Source organism: Malaclemys terrapin, chromosome 2, assembly GCF_027887155.1.
Source record: "Malaclemys terrapin pileata isolate rMalTer1 chromosome 2, rMalTer1.hap1, whole genome shotgun sequence".
Taxonomy (NCBI): Eukaryota; Metazoa; Chordata; order Testudines; family Emydidae; genus Malaclemys; species Malaclemys terrapin.
In genome coordinates, this window is record NC_071506.1 from 183,944,435 (window position 1) to 183,968,164 (window position 23,730).

Genomic DNA, 23,730 nt, shown 5'->3' on the forward strand with positions numbered 1-23,730 from the left:
CAGTATGGCAATTCCTATGTTCCTGTAAACTAGAATTATGTACACTTGCTGGGAGTTCTGGCCAATTAGTTTTTAAAAGCACTTCTAATTGCAAAACCAGATGTCTGGCAAAAATGGAAATGCACATCTTCTATGGACCTATCAAACTGATTTATTGATTTAAATGAGTTAGCAAGGCTTGAGAAAATAACTCTCAATGCCATGATAAATTCTGTGTGTTAAAGAACTCTGATCCGCTTCCAGGAGGTAATATGATTGATAAGTGCTTAATAATAGAAGAAATTAAGTGAGTGTCTCTTTCCTTTCATTCTCACCAAGTCATGTTCACTGCTGCAGGTGCATTTACAGAGCCCAATTCTGATCTCACATTAGTTTTACTCCAGTGTAACTCTATTCAGTGGAGTTATTCTTGATTTACACTGCTGTAAGTGAAAGAAGAATCAGGCCCATATTCTCTGCAGTCTCACATAATCTGGCTTTTGCTGTCTTCAGTCTGCTACGATTGCTCTCACCAGATTTACTAATGACTTTCTCTTGGCCAACTCTAAATGGCCTCTTCTCTATCTTCATTCTCTTGACCTTTCTGCAGCCTTCAACTCAGTTAATATTTCACTGTTTTCTCTTCCACATCAGCTTTTTCTTGGATTTTGGAGCTTCTCTTAGTTTTCCTTTTGGCTCTCTGACCACTTCTTCAACCTCGCCATGATTGGCTCCCCCTCTCAACTGGGCTCTGCCAATATCTCCTAAACCTCTCTTGACTGGTATCACTTACAACTCCATCACTGGCCTTCTCCTCTTCTTTCTCTGAACTCTTCTGTGTCTTTGGATGAACTCATTCATTACTGCATACTCAGCTGTTATTTTTACATCAGTGAATCACAAATACCAATCCCTCCCCAATCTTTTTAGGGATTCTGTTCGATCCAGAATCTTTGCCTCTCTCACTTACAATTTGTCAGATGACTTGTCACCACCTTAAGTTCATCATCTCTCATCTCTGTCACCATTGAAAGTGCCATCCTTCCTGCCACTCAGACTACAACCTTGGAGCCATCTTGGCCTTTCCCCTATCATTCAGACTCTACCCAAATATGGCCATTTCTGTCTCCTCACAATTTCCAAACTCCATCTCTTCCTTTCCAAGATACTAGCCTGTGCTTTTATTTCTCATTTCAGACTGCAGCCTTATCCCACGTATCTCACCCCATTCTCATCACTCTTCCTCCAGCAGAACCTCTCCTCTCCTTGAATCTCTGCAGCGGCTCTCACTCTTCTTCCATATCAAGTGAACACTTAATCCTCCTAATTCTCCATCACTCCTGTTTTTATTTCTTCCCTCTCTTCATCCAACATCCCCTTCTGCTTCTTGTACTGCCCCAGCTTCTATCGGCACCACCTTAATTATCTCCTTTGACCACTCCCCATTCTGAACTTTTTGCCATAAAGCCCCATATGATTGGAATAACCTCCCTTTTAATATACATCAGGTTCCCTCAACCTCTCCCATTCCAAACTTGTAAAATTGCTTCCCACCCCCCACCACTTGTGTGAAGAATTCAAGTTTCAACACCCAAGTCTCTTCTTTATATATGATCTGCTCTGTTTTGGGTGGGTTTTTTTTTCCTTTACAGGGCAGGGACCTTTTATCACTTTGGCACAGTCCCACTACTATACACTGTAGTGCACATACATGATGTTAGATGAATGGCTACAAATAATTTAAAATAGAGCAGAAATATGGCATTGCACAGAGTATAAATCAATCTTTAAGTGGTTCACTGGGTTGTTTGGGATTTTTTTCCTTTATTTTTTTTCTTTAATATATCAGAGTGGCGATTGTACCCCTTTCCTCCCCTCCCCCCAATTCCTTTATTGATCTAACATACGTGTTTCAAATTCATCAAAACAATATAAAACCTCCCAACAGTTTTCTGTTTCCATAGACAGAAGCATTTTGACAATGTTATGCAAAAAAGATATTTCTTAAAAGTAAGCTTTTAGCGGTCTAGGTGGAAAGTGTAGCTAGATCACCACCGTAGAGTAGTGTGCAATATACACAGATTGATTCTAGTATTTCCTGAAAGCTCAAGCTATTAAAAACTACATTCCAGCAGATGAGACATTGAAATGTCTTTGCACACTTCTGTAGCATACTATCAATCATTTCACACTTGTATGAAATGCAAACAAATCTAATTCTAACCGCTTGTCAGCATTCCAAACTGTCACCCACTAATTAGTTTGATTTTGGAATTTGCACTCAGACTTCATTTACAGCCTACCAGAACACCAGACAATAAAATTTACATTAAACTATTGACTGGAATAGAAAATATTCAATGCAGGATAGCTTTCTATGCTGCATTTGTGATTGTCTTGTCTATGTTGAATTAAGAATAATCCAAATAAATTTGAGAATATTTACAGTTAGAGAGTTTCATAATCCAAAAAAGCATGTCAGTATTTATGTGAAGTCGTACAGGCTGATAGTACAAAGTGCTTAGCCTTAGTGGGAGTCGTTGGAACTCTGCAAGTGCTAGCATCATGCCCATTGATATTTCTATGACTTAGTACATCACGTCAATTTTAATGTGGCATGTTATGTTGTTTGGAGCTGTATGGCGTTTTAGAAAATATGGTGTTTTCATATATTCACACACGCAATTCACAATTGCTTTTATGACACATATATACACATACATTCCCATCTAGAGACATTCTATAGCAGGTTCCTGTGTGTAGTTATGTTTGTCTTTTAAAAATTGTACTTCTCACAGATTTTGAACTGTTAATAAGCTATTATTATTGGGAAATGAGAAACTTGAAGAAGACAGATACAGAGTGTTATGTGCGGAGTACTAGCTGCAAATTTAATTGGCTTGACATCGAAAGAGTTAACAGCACATTGCTGTTTGTTTCTTGGAAAACCTACCCGCATGATTTGGGAATCGTTGTTTTGTAAAGAACCGTCATCAACTTTAGTTCCTAGTCTTTGTGGCTAGTCACCTTCAATTTTAGAGAAACCCTTTGTTCACCCTTTATGTGACAATGACAGGAACTGAGCAGATTATGCACAAGAGGGATTAACAGCGATTATATATTCACTACATTAAATTGAGAAGGCTTTTTTTTTCTTTTCTGTCAATGCTAAGACCTTTGAATTAAAGGAGATTTATTTCCTTCCATCTCACCAAGCTACCCAGCTCTGATTCACAAGATTCAATAGGGTCTAAATTTCTTAGCTATCACATATGACCTGAAATGTCCAGTTTGGGATCGGAGAATCCAAGTGATTTATATGTGCCTCCTGTCAAGAAAAGCTGGGTTCTAATTGTTCCTATAGAATATTTTGCCTAAACTATAAAATGTGTTAGGGACACATTGCCACTTAAATAACAGGAGATTATATGAACACAGAGAAATGTAAATCAAGCTTAGCTTCTATTCCGTTGCATTGCTGTAAGTAAAGAAGATTTTGCTCCCAGTTTTCCTTGATATCCTGATTGCTTTCCTCTTCTGCCAGTGAGATTTCCTTGCTATAGAGATGAGATTTTTGCGAATGAAATCTCATTACTGTTGGCACTGGCATGTTGTCAGGTAGTAGTGACAGAAAATAAGTTTTATAAAATGCCCTGATCTGTTTTGACTTCAGAACAATCTGAGGAGTGAGACTTTAAAACAGGACTGATTGCTTGGAGCAAATGTATTGAATTGTAACATGCCAAGGGCTTGGAGGCAGAGATATACAGTTTTAAAATTTAGGGCAAAGCAGCTGGGGTTTTGCATTTATATATTTCTATTTTCAACCAGTGTTTCAATTAGTTTTTGTCTCATGAAGAATCGTAGGGTCTTACCTATAGAAAATTCTGGAAAATATATAAATTATCTGGGGATGCATACAACTAAGAATGTGTATCTGAGTGTCATATACCGTTACATAAATTGATAAATCTGTATTCTGATATAATTTATAGCTGCCACAACAATTAATTCATCTTTTGAGTTTTAGGATCAAATTTATAATAGACTGTGTTGGTTGAATATTGGAAGGAAAAAATGTGAATAATGACTAGATATTGGGGCTTAGGGTTGATGTGATAGTATTTGATTTTTTTTTAATTTTCATGAATTCACAAATGTTGTATCTGTAAGTCAAAACATGTATTCTCCATGAAATACTTTGTTTTTGACCCGCTAATGAAGCTTAAATATTAAGCAACGTTAACATACTTGGATACTTAGCCAACCTTTAGATACTTCATGAATAATCTATAGACTCATTTGTGGTGTTCGATATTGTATTATTGTCATGCTTAGGAGCTCCAGTCATGGACCAGGACCTCATTGTGCTAAGCGTTGTACAAACACAGAACAAAAAGACAGTCACTGCCCCAAAAATATTACAGTCTAAGCATAAGGCAAATGGATACAGACTAGTGGGGCAGTACAAGTGAACAATGACACATTATAGTCTAAATAAACAAGACAGACATAGGGTGGGGTAAGGATTATAACACACAAACAGAGCGAACAGTGTCATGGCATCAAACGGAATGCTCGTGTCATGATTTTGGTTCATTAGGTTTTTTTGTTTGTTTTTGTTTATGTGGGTGGGTTTACTTAGGAGGGGATCTGCTAAATGGCAAGAAAAGGGAAGAGGGCTAAGGAGGACAGGTGGAGGGGCAGGTGTGGAAAGGATATGAGATACAGAGACTGTGACGGGGGAGGTTTGGGGCAAACAGACGGTCAGCCAGACAGACAAAGTCAGAGAACTTTCTACAGTTTTGACTGGAATGTCCAGAGGTCCCTGCTTTGGCTGCTTCTGCTCCTGTGGGGCTGGAGTCTGGGTGGCTGCTCTCTAGTTTTTACTCAAGGTACTATGGCAGGAGAAGGGGAGGCAGCACCTGGATCCTACTGCTCCCAGAGTGTATGGGGAAGGGGGAGAAAGGTGTCTCTTCTGTACGGTCCTGGGCCCAAAAGGGGGTGGGGGGGGATATAGAAATATATTAAAAGAAGGATTGACTTATGAATGCTTCTCACTCACTCACTTCTCTCTCTCTCTCTCTCTCACTCACACACACACACACACACACACACACACACACACACAATTTTTAAATGTAAAAATTTACATCATTTTGTATTTTTCTGTGAATAGGCTAGGATCCCACTCTTAACAGATCACACAGCCCCTGTGTTTAAATCCAGACTTACTCCCTTCCTGGGAACTCAAACACAATAGTACTATATAAACCTCAACCTAAGCTGTCTCTCTGAGACTGACTGTCCCTAGGTTTTGCTTCCAGGACCTCCTGTGTTCTAGAATCCCCTCTTCATGAGGGGTGTTCCTACCCTGCATATATCCAGAACACGTTAATGAGCGGCACCTGCCACATAGAGCCTATAGGACTTCAGCAGCTTGATAGATGGTCTTAATACCTATTGATATGATAGGTCAGCAGAGGAGTCCATCCATTCTGTTACACTGGGAAATACTGTTCAACCAGGTCACCAGTTAAATGTGATGTCAGCCTGGTCCATAACACTCTTTGTGCACATCACAGAAAACCACGAAAATTTAGGATGCTTGATTTCTGCTCCTCTGCAAACCAGAACTAAAAGAGGAGGAATGTACTAGGTCAGTGGGAAGGAGAATTAGCAGAGCTTAGCAAGAGAGCCTGCCCTCCTTATCCCTGTGTGTTCTCTGCATCCTGTTCTAGCATTTCTAATTCAAGTTGTACAAGTTCTGGTATTCACCAAATAAATTCTTTAGAACATAGCTATTGTATTGCCAGCTTAGCACCTAAATGACAGCATAGGAAGCTGGGAATTTGGCTTATAGTCGCCAAAGGATTAATTTACAACCGTGAAATAAAGCCTTGAAAACACGGATGTCCAAGTGTATTCAATAAGATATTGTTTGTATAAAATGAACTGTGTTACAGCCTATAGCTGGCACTATTATGGAAACTATATAGTTGCCTTTGTACTGTTAATTTTGTACTAGGAGGGTAGAAACTTTCTTTCCAAAGTTGAGTGGAGTAAGATAATATGGAAATCAAGAAAAAAAGTTAAAGAAATGCAGTTGTTCTCTTAAGCCTCTGATTGCACGTAGGATGTGCACCTCACAGTTAAAAGTCATTAGGAAATTTCAGTGATTAGAAAAAGCAAACTATATTTAAGATGACCCACTTTAAAAAAGTCAGTGGTCTCAGTGCATACGTTTTTGTATGTGTGTCCCTCCAGGTGGTCTGGAGACCACACTACTACGCTTTGTTTATGAAGCATGTGTTTGAATTGATTCAGTTTCTTTGTTGTCACATTTAATGTTAATGTATGGAGTTTTATAAGGTGACCAGACAGCAAATGTGAAAAATCGGGACAGGGAGTGGGGGGTAATGGGAGCCTATATAAGAAAAAGACCCAACAATCGGGACTGTCCCTATAAAATTGGGACATCTGGTCACCCTAGCATCAACCAACTTTAATTTTTACCATAGCCTCTGACTTAACCTACCTGGCATTCTAAATGGTTACTAGTAATCAGCTGTAGTGGCATTCAGCCAATCAATGTGAGTTTGTGTTAATAGGGTTTACATTTCCCACTACAATAAATACTCCCGTTGTCACTGGGATGATGGATTTGTCTGTCCCTTCCAGGTCTTTCAGTTCACATTCATTCTCAGTACGCTCACACAAAAGTGCATCTCCCATACAGAGATATTTTTTGTTTTGTTTTTATTTTTCCTTTATGTCTCTGCTTGTTTTTTTTTTTTTAAAGCTGTTCCTGCTACTGTTACATCTAGTAGTTCCAACTCTTAAAAGAACCTAATTAATTGGTTTTTGATATACAAACTATTCAGGAGGAAATTGCATAACAAAATAGGTAGCTGGAATTTGTGGGGTTTGGCACAGAGCTGCAGAAGAAAGGCCTGGCTGTAACGCCCCCACAAGGAGAAAAAAAAAAAAAACTTGACATTTTGAAAAAATTTATTGACCAGTTTGGACAGAGAACAGGAAGCCAAATTGCTATTACAGGCAAGCAGCCTTCAGTCTCCTGCTGACCTTTAAATGCCACTTTGTGTCATGAGAAAGCCAAGGAAACTCTAATAACGGAGGGTGGTGAGGGAAGCTGTTTGGGGGAAAAAAACCTCATTGACTTTCAGCTTTATAGCCTAACTATATCTATATCTAATATAATTTTAATCGTATTAATATATTAGGGTAATATTTTTAAAGCACCTAAATGACTTAGGAACCCAATTCCTATTTTCAAAACTGACTTAGCGCCAGATTTATTAAAGTGTTTAGGCCCCTAGTGAGATATTCAGGAGCTTCTAAGCACCTAACTCCCACTGATGTCAACCAAAGTTAGTCACGTAGGGCTAGATTCACAAAGGGGACTTAAACTCAGCATTGCAACGCGTAACATTTAGGTGCCCTGCTGCCTAGTGCAATAAACTGCCTCGAGTTAAGTGCCTAGGCTCCCTGTACAATGCATGGGGAGAGTCCGCAACCGAAGAATGGGATTCACAGAAGCCAGCAGGCTGAGAAGGGAGCTGCCTGGGCTAGCTAGCCCATAAGATATGCTGAGGAGAGGGATGGACCCTAAGCCTAAACCCTACCCTTCAAAGGTCAGACCTTTCTTCAGAAAAATAAAGGAGGTGGACCACAATTAGAGAGTTTGGTTGGTGAGCCAAAAAATCACCTGCCTAGGACTGGAGAAACCTGTGAGGTACATCAGAGAGTGATAGAAAAACCGAGGGAAAGCTTTGTGACAGACACTGGCCTACACTTTCTCCGGTTGTTAATAAACTGAATTAAATGTCCACAGAAGAGTGTGTGTGTTTATCACAAGTTCCTATGGCAGCCCACACTTAAAAGAATAGTAAGTATTGCAGCTGGCAGTCGTTTAACTTTTAGCATGTGTTTAAGTGTTTTGCTGAATACAGGGCCACCCGGGGGGAAGGGGGAGAAGTGGGGCAATTTGCCCCGGGCCCCGCAGGGGCCCCCACGAGAATGTCGGACGCTCCCCCCACCTCCTCCTTCCCTCATCCCCCGGCGCCTCAGCGCGCCGCATCCAGAAGCAACCCTGGACAGCGCTGCAGCAGCGTGGCCCGGGCAGAGCCTGAGCTCCTCACGCTCGGAGCCGTGTGGCAAGGGGGTGGGGCTGCGAGCTCCAGCGGGCCGATCGGCCGGAGCTCCTGGACACGGCTCGCTGAGGCTCTGGGAGAGGGGGGAGGTGGGGGTAAGCGGCATGGTAAGCCCCTCTGAGCCGGGCACCCCCTGGCCCCATCCCTCCCCAGCCCTGACCCCCAGCTCTGAGCCCAGCCCCTCTGAGCCGGGCACCCCCCCGACCCAGAGCCCAGCTCCCCACCTGGCCCTGGGCAACAGTAGCGCCACCCCCAAGCAGCGACAGCCCATTGGCACCAACCATCACCCAGCAACAGCCCATTATGTAATGCAAATGTATACATACCATTAAAGCATTTATTATTTTTAAATAATGTATTTAGTGTATTTTCAAATGATTAAAAATTAATTTTTGAATGTATTTCACTGGTTATTTTTTACATTTCCAAATACATGTTACTATAGTATTGCAACTTTTTTTATGGAAGGGGCCCCCGAAATTGCTTTGCCCCAGGCCTCCTGAATCCTCTGGGCGGCCCTAGCTGAATAGGAATGGATGTAAATACATTCTTAAAGTTCAGCATAGGCTTAAGGACTTTGCTGAATTGGGGCCTAAATTCACTGCTGACATAAGCTGGCACAGCTCTATCAGGGCATTTGTATCTGCTTGTGCCAACAGTAAGTGTTCCCTGGCTGTATTCAAATATAAGATTTCTTTTCCCTTTAATATACACTGTTGTTTTGAACAATGAGCAAAAGCTCTATAACAGTCCCACACTGGCACAGTCTGTGACTGTAAAAGTTGGAAGATATTTTAAAATGTCTTTATTAATGTACATCATTGATATCTGAAGCTGTACTGGCTTTTATAATGCAGGGAAATGCAAAGGTTGTAGGAACTAAATTTGATTGTCTTTTCACGGCATGTTCACAAAATCAATAATGTATTATTAAATGGAATAAAAATAGAGGATAAACAGCCTGATTTTTTCTGAGAACCAAGGAAGACAGTTGCAATTATGAAGATTGATTCTGCTTTCACTTACACTGGTGAAAATCAAAAATAATTCATGTGAAGTCAACGTAGTGACAATAGCATAAAATAATAGTAAGTGAGAGATAATTTGGGCAAAATGTGTGTGCAAATAAAATAATTGTATTTGCACATAGTTAATTTTACAAGTGTGTGTGTGCGTGTGTGTGTGTGCGCGCGTACACATTCTCAGTAACTGCATACCTAAACTGTCTGAAAATCAAGTCCCCTATCTATTGTTTCTATCTAACACAGGGCCTGATCCTATTCCCATTGAAATCAATAGAAAGACTCCTGATTACTTTAATGGGAAATAGATCAGAACCAGAGTAAGGGTCTGGTCCTGGCACAGCCCTACTCATGTGATTAGTCCTCCTCATATAAAGGTATATGTTCTACAGAAGCCAATGGAAATTATGACTTGCCTATGTGAGGAGTACTTGAGTGAATAGAGGTCTACAAGATCAGCCCCTAGATTATCTTTCTATCCAGACTTGTGTAAAGTTCTTTTGACAAAGGGTGGGATTTTCAAAAGTCCCCAGTGTTTGCCAGACTCTGCTCCCCTTGAAGACAATGGAAGTTTGACTTCAATCCGAGCAGAGTTAGGCCAGCAGTGAATGCTTTTGAAAATCCCACTCAAGCGTCAGTTGGATTTATTCTTAGACTTGGCTCTCAGAAACACACAGAAATGTATTGGGCTAGTTCCTTACTTATTTTTTTCTTACTGTTTTGTTTTAGCTTAATTGTGTGTTGGTACATGTTAATGTTGCGGTGTTTCCCCCCTGACTTCTCTTCAGAAATATTAACTTGTTTAAAACAAAATCCAGCCTAAAAAATATATTTTCATGTATTTTCTTCCCAGTGTGCTCTGTTCAACAAAAAGATTCTGGTGGCCCTTTACCAAGAGTATGACCTTGGATCAAATGCAATGCCAGTTTAATACTGGATAAGTCCTCTGTTGCTGATAATATTCTGTACTTGCAGGGGAGATAGACTTGAAGATCTGAATTGTCATGTTAATCTCTAACTTCTGTGAACCTATTAACAAGATTCCCCAACCTTTTGACACATTCAGCAAAAACTTAGAAAACATAAATTAGTGCTAAAACTGGTTTTCTTCAGTCTTCCTCTAAGCATGCAAAAAAAGGGAACTTCTTTATATTCTACTGTCCGTAGGGTAGCATATACTCTAATATATAGAGCCAGACACAACAGACACAGTATCCAAGGACACAGGGACCCTGCAGGTTACAGATGAGATCAAGCTATCTGCTGCTGCCTAGCAGATATAGCCAAGGACAGAGTATGTTCAGTTCTAAGGCTGTCTCTTCACTATACAGCTTTTAGCGACAGAGCTGTGTCACTACAGCCATGCCGCTAAAAGTTGTGCAGTGTAGCCGCTGTTTGTTAGCTCTCCTGCAGACAAAAAACATCCACCCCCAAGGAGCGGCGTTTGAGTTGTCGACAGGAGAGCGCTCCTGCGGACAACACGCTGTTCACGCTGACACTTGTCGCAGTAAAACTTTTGTCTTTCGAGGGGAGGTTAACACCTCTGAAAGACAAAAGTTTTGTCATTCAATTGCCAGTGTAGACATAGCCTAGAAGTTGCAGCAAAACCATATTTATTAGAAGCCCATACTATAGGCTGTGTTTTTGTTGAATAGGTACAAAGGTTGAGAAACCCTATTAAACCCTAAACCATAAACCCTATTTCTCATTCAGAGAAATCAGAGATGAAAAAGATATATTAGATGATGATCGAACCCCCCCTCTAAATGCCGGTTATAGTCCACGAGAGAACACTTATCTGGTATACTAGTACCCGGGACTTTCTGTGCCAGCTATATTTGTCCAGCCTGAAAGTTGATTGTATAGCAAGCAATCTACATAGTAATAAAGTGGCCTGCAGCCAGTCCATCCAGAATTCCTACTTAAGTCCATGCTAGGACCATGTGAATAGTAGATGCAGGATCAGACTCAAATCAATTAATCCTGTACAAGTAGCATCTGAGTTCTCTTTCATACTTTATTATGGTGCCTGTAGAACACGGAACTTTATTGAGCAGTCAAAAACATGTGCACCATGTTTCTTCTTGCATTTTTTTTCCGATCCAATCCAGCTCTTCATTTCACTGGTGGTCTCCTTAAAACTACACAAACTAGCATTGGGCTGTTGCAGTTTCCATATCTTGAAGAGGAATTCTGCTCTCAACACAGAAGGATATGCCATGGCAACCAAGTTTCACTTATTTTCACCAGTGATGAATCTGACCTGTGATGTTTACACACAGACTCTTGGCTGGAAGTATGGATGGTCTAATTAGGGAACCAAGAAACTGAGATGAAACCTTTTCCGAATCAGCTGCCACTATATGCCAGTATTTTGTTTGATGTGATTTCTGCTCAGAACCTGCTGTGTATATTTATTCTTCCTTTTTTGTGCTCTCTTCTCTGTGACATCCCAACTGTTGTGGAAGAAGATGTGCTGTCAAGCCAAGCAATTAAAAATAGTGTAAGTGTCGTGCTGGTGAAAGGTGCCAGAATGACCCCCTTAGAAGAGTAGTTCTCTATCCACAGAATAGATACAGCATGGGCAGCAGCATTGCAAGCTTCCCCAGGTTGCTAATGTGCATCAGTCCTGAGCTGGGGGGGGCCATCTCTTGTGTGAGAAGACAGTTCATTATCTCTGCATCCTTGACCTTGTTGCTTAGACTGTCAGCTTGTGAGAGTCTTTGTGATGTGAACCTATGTCAAGTAGGAAATGGATTCTATTTTATTATATCTAGGTTCTTTACCACCCTCATCAACGTAGTATCTAAGCAGCCTTCCAGTACTGTGTTAAAGAATGTGACTAATATTTGTCATGTGCTGTTCATTTTCTCTCTTATCTTTACCCCAGGGAGGAAATTGTATGTTCAGTGCAGTGCTTTGGTAGTTTGCTTTTTCAGAAAACATAATATGTCCATGATGCTATGTATGTGTTTGCGTTTGAGAGGGAAAGGTTGAAGAAGTGCACCTTGAACTTGGAGCAGGGAGTGGTGAGGTTTGTGATGGTCCTTAGTCTCTCTTGGTGTTTGTTCCATCACCTCAGATAGGCCCCCAAGAAAGTCCTGTCTCCTGCATGATCTTATACTTATGGTAGAAATTTCCATTGTGCTGAGGAGTGGAGTTGCTGACTATAATCCTCGTTCTGGAGTTTTAGGTGATATTTCGATACTCTGGGATTGAGATCTGAGCTCATAAGGGATTGACATGTTAACACGCTGCACATAGTTCATGGTGGAAAAGAGATGGTCAAAAATATATTTTTTTTAATTTTGTGCATTTTTCTCACTATTTACCATCAAAACTTCATGAAAACAGAAAAAATGATTGGCAAGTTTTGGAAAAAATGTTTTCCAAGCAGCATTACAGCTAGTTAGAAAAGTGGATGAAATGAAATTTCATGCATCAAAACTCATGAACATTTTCAAGAATTTTTGTTTGAATAACCAGGTGTGTGTGTGTGTGTGTGTGTGTGTGTGTGTGTGTACAGCCCCCATTCCCATATATAGAAATAGAGTCCTGATCCACAACCCAGTGGGAATTTTTCCATTGACTTCACTGAGCTTTGGATCCATCCCTAAGAGAAGCCATCTTGCATGTAAACATTTTCATGCTATGCATTTAGAAACAGGCCCAAGTGCTGCTCTGATCTAAACCTGTGTAAATTTAGTCAGTGGCACTTATTCTGGATCCGATTTGGTTCTTGCCTACCCCTATGTAACTCAGAAATAACTCCATACAAGTCAAAGGGAGTTACGCTTGTGTAAAAGCTGCATAGATAAATAGAGAATCAGGCCTTCTGGATTTACACTGACAGCAAAATTTGGCCCAAGATATAATTTGCAGCATGATGTATGGTCAGTTAAATATTTAATTCTGATTTAGAATAAAATATGTTCTCAGGAACCCTAAATATTCCTTATTTATATTTTAAATGTGGCTTAAAATATATTTGGCTGATCACAAAAATACAGAGTTTACTTTCTAAGTATAAAAAGAAAGTCTCTTTAATTAAGTGGGAGCCTCCTGCTTTGATAAAGTTCCCAACAACGGTTCTAATAAGTTGTACCAGGGTTGACTGTTTCTTTTTAAATATTAATATAAGTTTCATCTGTTGCAACTTTCACCCCTTTCTGAATGGGGTTACTACATGTCAGTTGATCTTGGAAAAATATCCATATATTGTACAGTTTGCAATGCGGCAAGTTTGACAGAGGGTCATACACAATCACTCAGAACATTGTCTCAGTTTAAGGGCAATTGGGTGTAACTGTTTTTTTCTGCTTCTTCCCCATAGTGTTTAAAAAGTGATTGTGACCAAGTTGTACATCTACTTACAGGGCTTTGCAACAGCTCCAAATTCACCTTCAGTGAATTCACGTTCCATTACGCTGGGTCCATCACTATCTCTTGGCAACATTTCAGGAATGACCGCCAACCCAGAAATTAAAAAACGCAGAGCACCTCCTCCGCCAGTGGCAACACCCGATTTGCAAAGTATGGAGACAAGCGGAGTGGCAAAGACAACAATGCAGGTAAGAATGACATAAGGAAATGCAACGTTGCTAAATGCACTGACTAGAACCGACCCATAATGGAGTTAGAAATAAATCCTGTTGATTGGATGCTTTGGTCAGCCAGTAAATCCTGCAGCCAGTGAAACTCTTCAATAACTCCAGTGAGGACTCTTGTTGAGTGCTGTTGGAGCTTTGAATGTACTCACTCACCTCAGTTGCTAGAACTGCCCCCCCTTCCTAAAGCTCCATTCCTAACTCTGTCAGCACCCTTCTAATTGAGCTATTTTTTGTTGGGCTGAATCCTAAAAAGCGAAGGACTGCTCTCCTGTAATACAATTATCCAGAATTGATGTTATCCAGAGCCTTGGTTCTGCCTCCAGTGCACAGGCCAGCACTGGTGTGCTAGAAGACGTATGCTGTTCCAGGTTATGTCCCCAACAAAATGGGAGGCAGATTGTCTGAATAATAGTCTGTTTCCCAGTTTGCTTCCAGGACAGCACAGGTGCCTGTTGCCCCATTTGTGAGGCTTGTGGCAAAGCCACAACTGACCCCGGAATAGACAATAAATACCTAAAGGAGGAGGAGGAAATTTTTCAACATAAAAACAATGGGACTGAACAGTTGAATTATTATGCTGATGTTATTGTTGTTTTTATTTCTTAGTTTAATTTTAATGATAAGAATGAGCTGATGTGAGTAGTTATTGCAGGAGTTTACCCAGTGACTGTGTATCTTGTTAAATGTCTTTTACAGTGGCTTACCTTTTTCTGCCTTCCATTGAAGTAACTTCTTCTTGGTCAGGTGATCAGAAAATAACAGTATTGTATTTTTAAATGCCTTATCAGATAGAAGGCTGTATAGACAGTGTTGATATACCAAGGTCATGTCTACGCAGCAGAAGCTGTGCATAGGCTAGCCTGCCTGAGCTAGCTTAAATCTAGCTAGCACCAGTAACAACAGCAGTGAAATCAGTGCAGCGTGGGCTTCAGTGCAAGTAGTACAAGTCCAGCACTGACTGTGGGTACATACTTGGCTCCCTATCATGCTGTAAAGCTCTCACTGCACTGTCTTCACTGCTGTTGTTACCCAGGCGAGGTGGATTCAAGTTAGTTCGGGTAGATTAGCCCATGCACACACAGACATCACTTTCCTTTGATTCTCTTCCCCTTCCATTCTCTCTCTCTCTCTCTCTCTCACACACACACACACACACACACACACACACACACACACACACTAACACCCCAGACATTCCATGATTCATACCTATGACTGAGAGTCCCAAATTTCCCATTATTGTAGCTTTTCTCATAAAAATGTGATATGTATGACATAACATTAAGATTTCTTCTAGAACTTGGATAGGTGCTTTTTACTAACATCCCTTCCCATGCGTTTTGCATCAGCTACATACCTTGTGTTGCAATGTTTGGTGCACTGTGTATATTTTTAATTCCTTTTGGCTTCCATGTTAATAAATAAATTGATGCTCCTAAAATTAAACATTCACTGTGTTTATGAAACATGGATATTTCTGAACAAATGTTATGGCATTTTATAAGACGTTTACACAAGTATAATCACAATATAAAGGCTACACTGTTTCAAGCTTATCTTCATTTAACATGGCATTTACACTTTTAATTTTGGAGCACAGAAACCTTTTTAGCATGCTAACATTCCCAATTTCAGTATTGTTTTCACATCACTAAAAGTACTGCTTTCTGGATTGTCTGGGAACAAATATTTCTGTTTGTTGAAAGTGACATAAAAGACATCATTTGTTATAATTTTTTTTCTTTAAAACAGCATTTTGTAGAAGGAAAACAGTTGTGTGATTGAATAGGGATCATATATTTTCCATATAATAGTGTTAATTTGGGACACTAGAAATGTCTTGCCTAGTTTACAAAATCAATAAAGTTGAAGTACTGTAGATTATCAGATCAATTGTTAGAGTTCATCTGAGTGCTCCTTTGTCCTATTTTTGATGGGGAAAGGACATCTCTGTGAAAACAATTGTGCAGTTCAAGACAGCAAACATGGGTAATGTGCTTCTGAAGTGCCTTGTTTGGCAAGCTGTTCACAACCTATACTGTAGAAGATGATCCAACATAAATGTAAGAAATCCAGCAGAAATGAATCAACAATTCCACGAAGCAGTTGAAACCTGAGAAAAAAGATTAGTTATTTGATGTTGCATGGTAAGGTAGCAACAAGAGCATTGTTTATACAGAAACGCAAACAGTACTAACCTTATCTACGTGCAGACTATCCAGTTTGCTGTGAAAATAGAATAAAAAATCTCAGGGTGTTAGTTTATTTCTATAGTTTATGGGAAAGAATTAACAAATGTATTTTTTTTAGGGAAGAACGTCAATTCCTTATTAATGGACTTCCTTCCATAAAAAGATAAGATGTTTGTTTAGAAAACTTTATTTATGTGCAACTGTTACTAACAGGAAGATCCTGCAAAAGGAGAACATGTTTATTTTCAGTGAGGCTAGCAGATTATTAGAAAATGAGAATGGTAGTGTTCTGAACTTGAAAAGGATTTTTACCTTTAAACTGAATCCGTTTCCCTAAAAGCGGTATAGAAAAGTAAGTACTGGAGGCGTAGCAAATAAACTTACCCTGACCCTCTTTCCTACTATTTTTACCCACTATTAAGCTCTAGGACATTCGATTTTTATAGCAGTGTAGATAAATCGTAAGTGATGCATTTCTCATGTCTGTGCCCAGTGATTGTAATCTGTAACAGCCATATGCAATGAGATTGGAATATACCTCATTAATTCGTTACATTTTCTTCAATCATTTTTTCCAGCTAGTCAGATAACTGCTTGCTATGTAATCTAATCATATCTCAACTGCCGTCTCAGAGGGGCATACAATGATAGTTGACCTCTATGAGGGAAAGACCGCTGGAATGACCTGCTAAACATTTGCCTCCCAAGACTTGCTCATGGATAGTATTTTCTCCTAGTCCCATTAAAAAACCCCTACTAGAAAGTATTCATTTATATTCAGAGCACAATTAAACAATGTTCCAGACTGTGCAGAGTTTCCACTCAGTAATTTACAGCAGGGAGGGAGGATAAAGCCCAAGAAGGGAAGCCAGTTGTCTCTTCCCTCAAGACATTTTTTTTAAAGCATCTGCCTTTTGATGCGATTTATTATAATGCAAAGTCCACAAAAAATATTCTTCATAAGTATCATTGTGAGCCAGGGATAAAATACCTGTCCCGGCAGGGCATATAGAGGGTGGAATAGGGTGCCTCAGAAACAGGGGAATCTTCCCCATCTTCAGATCTGATATTGAGTTCACAGACCATTGAGATTAGTTTGCCAATTCATGCAAAAGGCATTCTGTGAGGGCTCAGCAAAAGGTGAACCCTTTTTTCCAGCAATTCCTGTACACCCTCCAGAGACCTTAGTGATCCCGTTAATAGTGATGGTGGAAACGTTCAATGGTGGAATTTTTGAAATTTCAGTGACAAATATTCAAGCCTTTTTGTTTTGACCAGCTCTACCAATTAGGGAATATTATTTTATTTGTTATTGACTCAGAGCCAAAAATATTCTAAGTGCTGAGCTAAATGCAAAATGAAAAATCTCCATGCCCCAGAGAGCTTACAGTAGAAGAGAAGTGGGGGAAACTGGACACACAGGGAAATCCAGAGGAGCCAACTATGACTGGGATTCCCTTATGCTAAGCACTCTGCAAATACAGTCCCTGCTCCAAAGACTGTACAGTCTAAATAGACAAGACAAACAAAGGATAGGAGAAAGGTAGTACTATTATCCCACTGTATAAGTGGGGAACTAAGACACAGCGAGACGTGAGGGTATGTCTACACAACATCTGGGAGATGTAATTCCCAGCGAGGGTAGACGTACATGCACTAGCTTTGCTTGAACTAATGCACTCAGGGTAGCTGCCCAAGTACAGTCCCACCCAACCCCAGGGGTAAGTACTTGGGGTGGTTAGCCTCAGCCTCTGGCCCGACTGCATTGTTGTTTTAGGTGCTAGCTCAAGCAGAACGAGCATGTGTACATCTGCCCATGCTGGGGATTACACCTCCCAGCTGCTGTGCTAGACGTACCCTGAGTGACTTGTCAAGGAAGTCTGGCAAAGCTGGGAATTGAACCCAGAGCTCCTGCATCCCCATCTAGTGTCTTAATCACAAGATCTATTTTTTTTAAAAATATTTGGTGGAGTTTGTTTTATGTGGGCATTGCAAGAGAAATGAGTCTTTAGGAGGGACTTGAAGGCAGGGAGAATAGTGAAATGGCAAACTAAGGTAAGAGGAGCATTCTGTATGTAGGGGATGGGAAAAATACAGAGGTGGGAGCAGGAAAAGTCTGTAAACAAGGCACTGAGGGCTTTGGCTAAGAGCCTTTTTCCAGTATGTAGATAGTTTATTTAACATGACATCTTAATGTTTCAGGAAACAACATCAAAAACAAAAAGGGACTCTTCAGCCACCCTCATCTACACGATAGACCTAATGTCAACCCCAAAAGCCACAAATGCAATTTCTGTGGAATGTGCTATAGGAGCCACATGCTGGTTCTCTTGCTGTGGATGTTTAAAAAAATCTCATTTTATTTTCCTTTTTTTTTTTTTTTTTAATCTGTTGGTATCTGAGGTTTGTTATTAGCCAGTTATGGCTCCCTTAAGGAGACAGACAGATGAGGCAACATAACAGAGCAATTGGCATTCCAGTGTTCATTTCAGAGCATCTTTAATTTTATTCTAAATTAGGGTCAGCTCCTGAGTTGGTGTATATCGGAATAGCATTGTTGACTCCATATTCCACAGTGTTCCCTTGCTTTAAGCAGATTTTGCTATTTTTACCTACGTTCCCAGGAATGTTTTGAGATTGCTGCTGTTAGAGGTGAATTGATGTAGATGTGGGTTTTGCCTTACTACTTCAGTTCCTCGCCTGCATCTCACTTAGGGCTTAATCAGGCAATACTGAAGTCAGTGGGAGTTTTGCCTCTGAATTATATGGCAGCAGGATCAGATCCTTAGGGGCAGAATATTAGGCCCCAATCCCTCAGACACTTAGGTGCATGCTTAACATTACTCACATGAGTATTCCTGTTGACTGCAGTGGGAGTAAAGTTGTATATTTGTAAGTGTTTGAAGGATCCAGGTCATAGAGAACCAACTTATTCACAAAAAGAAGAACAGGAGTACTTGTGGCACCTTAGAGACTAACAAATTTTCTAAGGTGCCACAAGTACTCCTGTTCTTCTTTTTGCGGATACAGACTAACACGGCTGTTACTCTGAAACTTATTCACAGTATTGGTGGAAAGTTTTATTTTCCCCTGTTTTTCTGCCCTAAAGGAAAGGTTAGTCCTGAGATTAGTGTTGTGTAAACAAATGTAAATCAGACCTTTGTAAAAATCTTTTCACGAGGAAGTAAAGTGGCTGCCCTTTTTAAAAAAAAAAAGGTGCTGGCTTTCTCGTAGAGACCTAGATTAGTGTACCTCAATATTTGCTGTACACCTTTCAATAAATAGTGGGATGTAGAAGTGCAAAGAATACTGGAAATACTGAGGGAACACTATTTAGTTATCTAAGCCAATTGGCAAGTTCCTAACACTGACTTCTGTGAGGTTTTTTTTAAAGCTGGTGGAGACAGAAAGCTTTTTAAGTATATGGTATTTCCAGCCCATTTTCTACTAGCAGAAGTTTCACTGTCATCACTAGTGTGTGATATCAATGCTGCTGAGATAGTGAGCTGCCTGGTTAAACAGTCAGTGCTCGGTGGCCTTATCACCCTAACTTGTAAAAAGCCAGTTTATCCACAACAGAAGCATCCATTTTCTGTTTTTAAAAAATCAGTACAAATAAATACCAGTGCATGGGGCCAGATCTTTGGCCACCCTCTGGTGCACAGCCTTGTGGGCATGACTAAAAGCAGAAGTGATTGCCTGCTGCCAGAATGGTACTTTGGGGGCCAGTGAAGATGGGTCCAAGTTAGAGCTACTCTGAGGATGTTTTAATGTACGTTGAAAATGGCCAGCCTTGGATCAGGGGACATAAAGTCCCCTTTGCCTCTTCCGACTTGGGGCCCTGGTCTGACTGGAGATGAGATCCGAGGGATAAGCCCATGTTCTTTATTTTTATATGTACAATCTAGGGAAAGGGCCAACGTTTTCTGAGGACACCAGTGACTATTCTGCACACAAATCTAGGGCAGCTGTGGCACAAAATGAAATACCACCACTGCTGGCCCAAGGAATCTCCCAAGCCCCACACTTGTGGGGGCTGTTCCCTATTGGTACTCCTTCTAGGTATCCCCTTCCTGTACTGGAGACCATAGGCCAAATTCATCCCATTCTATGACCCTGAAGAAGTACAGCTGCTGGATTAGCATCCGGGACCTGCACAGCGGCAGGGGCAGAGGAAGGCCCTGAGTTGGAAGGTCACATCAACCCCCTCAGCAGCTCCATACAGATTACTAAGGAAACATAGCTCCCGGCTTTATTTCCTCTACCATTGCTCTCCACATCGCATGGGATCCCAACTGCAGCTGTGGCCAGAGGAGGCACTGGTAGCACAGCTCCACTGGAGCCAAGCTGCTGGGGGCAGAGCTGGGACACTAGAGTTGGAGTCGGTGGTGCACAGGGCCTCTGTGGTCATGGGTGGATGCGCCTTGTCTTTTATGGTGCCATAGGATCCTCTGAATTCTGAAAGTGCCAATGGTTGCGGGACCAGAACAATTTGGGGGAAGGGGCAAAAGGAAATGTTTCCTCCCCAATTAGGACACCTTAAACAAATATTACTGTGGTAGGGGATGCTCTGGGCCAATGGGTGTTGGGTTTTGTTTGTTTGTATTCTGTCTTGTTGTTTAATAGTGCACTTAAATGGCTACAGTTAGGACTTGGAAGTTACTGCCCTCTCAAGTGAATATGGGACAATTATCCTAGTGTTGGGTGCATGCTTAGCAAGCCAGCTGCGTGCTATTCACACAAAAAAGTCAATTTTGTCAACCACAGAACAAATTAAGATTTAAGTGTTTTGTTTTAAATATTTTAATGTTATTAAAATAATAACAGGAAAAGAAATGGGATGGGAGAGACATGAATAAGGTATGCTAGCAATGAGAACTAGCATGTGTAAGAAAGAACCATTGGAAGCATTAGTGTTTTATACATTGAACCAGATTTTCAGAAATGGACTCTAAATTTGCATTCCCCGAATTTCCCATACAAATGGGCATTTGTGCACGTTGGCTTGTACGCACAAATGTTGCTTTTGCCTGCACTAATTTAGGAGCCACTTGAAAAATTTGCCCATTATCTCTGCCTTATGAATTACTAGTTACATAGTTAAAAACATGGGCCAAGATTTTCAAAAATGGGTGCCTAAAGTTAGGCTGTCCAGTCCATAATTAGGCAACTATTGAAAGGCTTCATTTACAAATGTTCCTTTGCTCCCATTGAAGCCTCTTGCGCAACACCTCTAAAAATTAGGCCAGCTTTATTTAACTATCCTATCATTCTTCTCTATGTCAGTCTCTACTGGGACAGTCTTAGTGTAGATGGGACTCACAGGTGTAATAGCCTCACCAGTGCAAACAGTCTTCCCATTAGTGCCCCCATAGTGCACCAGTCTCTACAGAGGTGACCTGTCTCATAGCTGGCTTCCACAGATCAATTGCCACTCTTCCACTTTGAGTTCTCATCCTCCTGGACTGGCACTATGAGGTCATGGCTAGCTGACCACGGAGGTACAGACAAGTCTGTTCCTCAGTCTGAAAATATGCAGCCACTGCTGACCATGCCCGGGCTTCAGAATGACTTGTGTCCACTAGTCTGTGGTCACAGCCTGAACCTGGGAGCAGTGTTCCAGCTGATGAACACCATCCCATTGTACTGCACAGAGCCAGCTACTCATAGGGAGAAAACCATTTCCACAATCTCCAGCTACTACTGGTCTTGTTCTCCATTCCTCACAAATACTCTCAGGGTACTTCTACGCTTGGAGAGGGGTTGTGATTCCCAGCTCAAGGAGACTTATCCGCACTAGCTCTGATCCAGCTAGAGTGGTAAAAATAGAGTGTAGCTCCGGCAGCGTGAGTGGCGGGAGAGTTTAGCTGCCTGAGTAGGTGCCTAGCGTCTCAGAATGTACCTGTGGCTAGCCACCAAGTATATATCCATCTATTTTTAGTGGGCTTGCTCGATGAGCGCTAGCATGGGTATGTGTCATTGAGCTGGGAATTTCACCCCCAGCTCTAAGTGTAGACATACCATTAGAGCACCTTCTGCTATTCCCCACGGGCATTCGTAGAGCACCAGCTGCTATCTTGCTCCAGCCCCCGCTGAGGCCTCACAACTGTTTTTCAAAAGGTTCAGCAAAAGCCTTGCTTGCTGAGCAACAGCAGAGCATTGATCCTAGCTTCTCTTTGGAGATGGGAACTGGGTTGCAGGATTTGACCTCTTTCCCCACAATTTTCTTGGGCTCCCAGAAACCATTGCTTCAGAAAGATGTATGGGAAATACCCAGAGGGAGGTGCAGCTGTAGTGTCGTAGAACAGGACAAGTGTGGACACGGGGCAAAATTACAACCGAATGGGAATGGCTAGTGTAGACACGTGGCACAGTTGGCATTCGCTATGCACCAGTGCTATCCCACCTGTTCAATTAACATGTGTTCTGCTCTCTAGTGCAAGAGTGTAGAGTAAAACGCAGTCTGTTTTCTGCTGTATGCAGCACACCGTGTCGTAAGTTTCCCTTGGACAATCTTTAGAACCATATTGAGCATGAAGGAATTTCCAGTCTCTTTAGGATCAAGCTGGTGGTCAATTTCAAATCTCCTCAAATGACAACAGTGATGATATTTGTTTAGTCTTTGTTTTGCTATGCTATGGGAGTGTAGGGTTTATGTCGTGAGTGTTTTTTCCCTTCATTTTCTACCTTATTCTGTACTTCTGTGTAATTTTCTGCTTTGGATCAAGGTCATGAATAGTTCAGTTGGAAACAGATTCCAGTTGTATCCCATGTTACCAAGGAGCCCTTAATTCAACAAAAGGGATGGGTGGATTCCAATCAATTATCTTCCTTTTGTAGGTTACACCTAAGTCAAAAACATCATCACAAGTTATCAAAATGCGGGCGTATGTTTTTATCTCCCTTGAGGAAGGGAGGTTTCTTTTGACTTTGAGGTTTTGTGGGTCAGGTCTTCTCAACCTTTGTCTCATGACACATTTCCTTTCTTCTTTCAGCGGGTTGTGAATGTTTTTTTGTGGAGCATCCAGAAGACATTTCATTTTCTGAGGCAGGATGCAGTGAATCAGGTTCTGCAATAGGAAAAAGCTGTTTTTCAGAATGTGTCTTTCCCTGAATCTTCTAGATTAGTTTCCAACTTTTATACATTCCCTAGGGACAGGAAAACAAAATTGGTTCTCAAAGAGAAAAGAGCACATGACTTCTTTTCTTAAAGGCGACTTTCAAAGAAAGTTAAAAATCTGGTTCCTGTCCTTTCTTTTTTTTTCTTCTTCTCTATGGTGTATAAAGAAGTGGGTTTGTTTTCTTTTTAAAAGTTCTTTTGCCTTTGTTTTTACTTTAGGAATATCAGGAATGTCAACCTCCGGTGTTCCCTGATTTTACTGTAGGACTTGTTGGAGCTCTCAGAGAATTGATATTTTAATTAAAAGTACAGGGCTGTTGAAACTTTAACAAAGACATCCTTTCTCCAAAATGTTCATTAGTCATTGAAATTAAGTCATTAACATCAAACAGAAAAAATCTTACTCTTAGAAAAATAAATAAATAAAAGTGCTACTGTACTCTTATTGACAGGCTGAGGACTGGGTTTCAACCAAAACATGACACTTTTGGCAACACTGTAACTTTGCTGAGGAATTTATTCCAATACTTATTCTTTGAGTGCCATCTAATCACTAACACTATTACCAGTATCACCTTGAATTTTCTTGGCAATCTGCCCAGTAGTCATAGTTGTAACCCTGCTTTAAAATGG

The 23,730-nt window shown here is 40.8% G+C and overlaps 1 protein-coding gene across 2 annotated transcripts in view; it reads left to right on the forward strand.

Annotated features, from left to right (window-relative positions):
* Positions 1 to 23,730, forward strand: part of LOC128832009 (protein cordon-bleu-like) — a 178,453-nt gene that overhangs the window by 118,017 nt on the left and 36,706 nt on the right. For both annotated transcript variants that reach the window (XM_054019005.1, XM_054019006.1), the window contains one exon: positions 13,552 to 13,746. In XM_054019005.1, the coding sequence (XP_053874980.1) occupies positions 13,552 to 13,746 (195 nt within the window). The remainder of the gene's footprint in view (positions 1 to 13,551; positions 13,747 to 23,730) is intronic.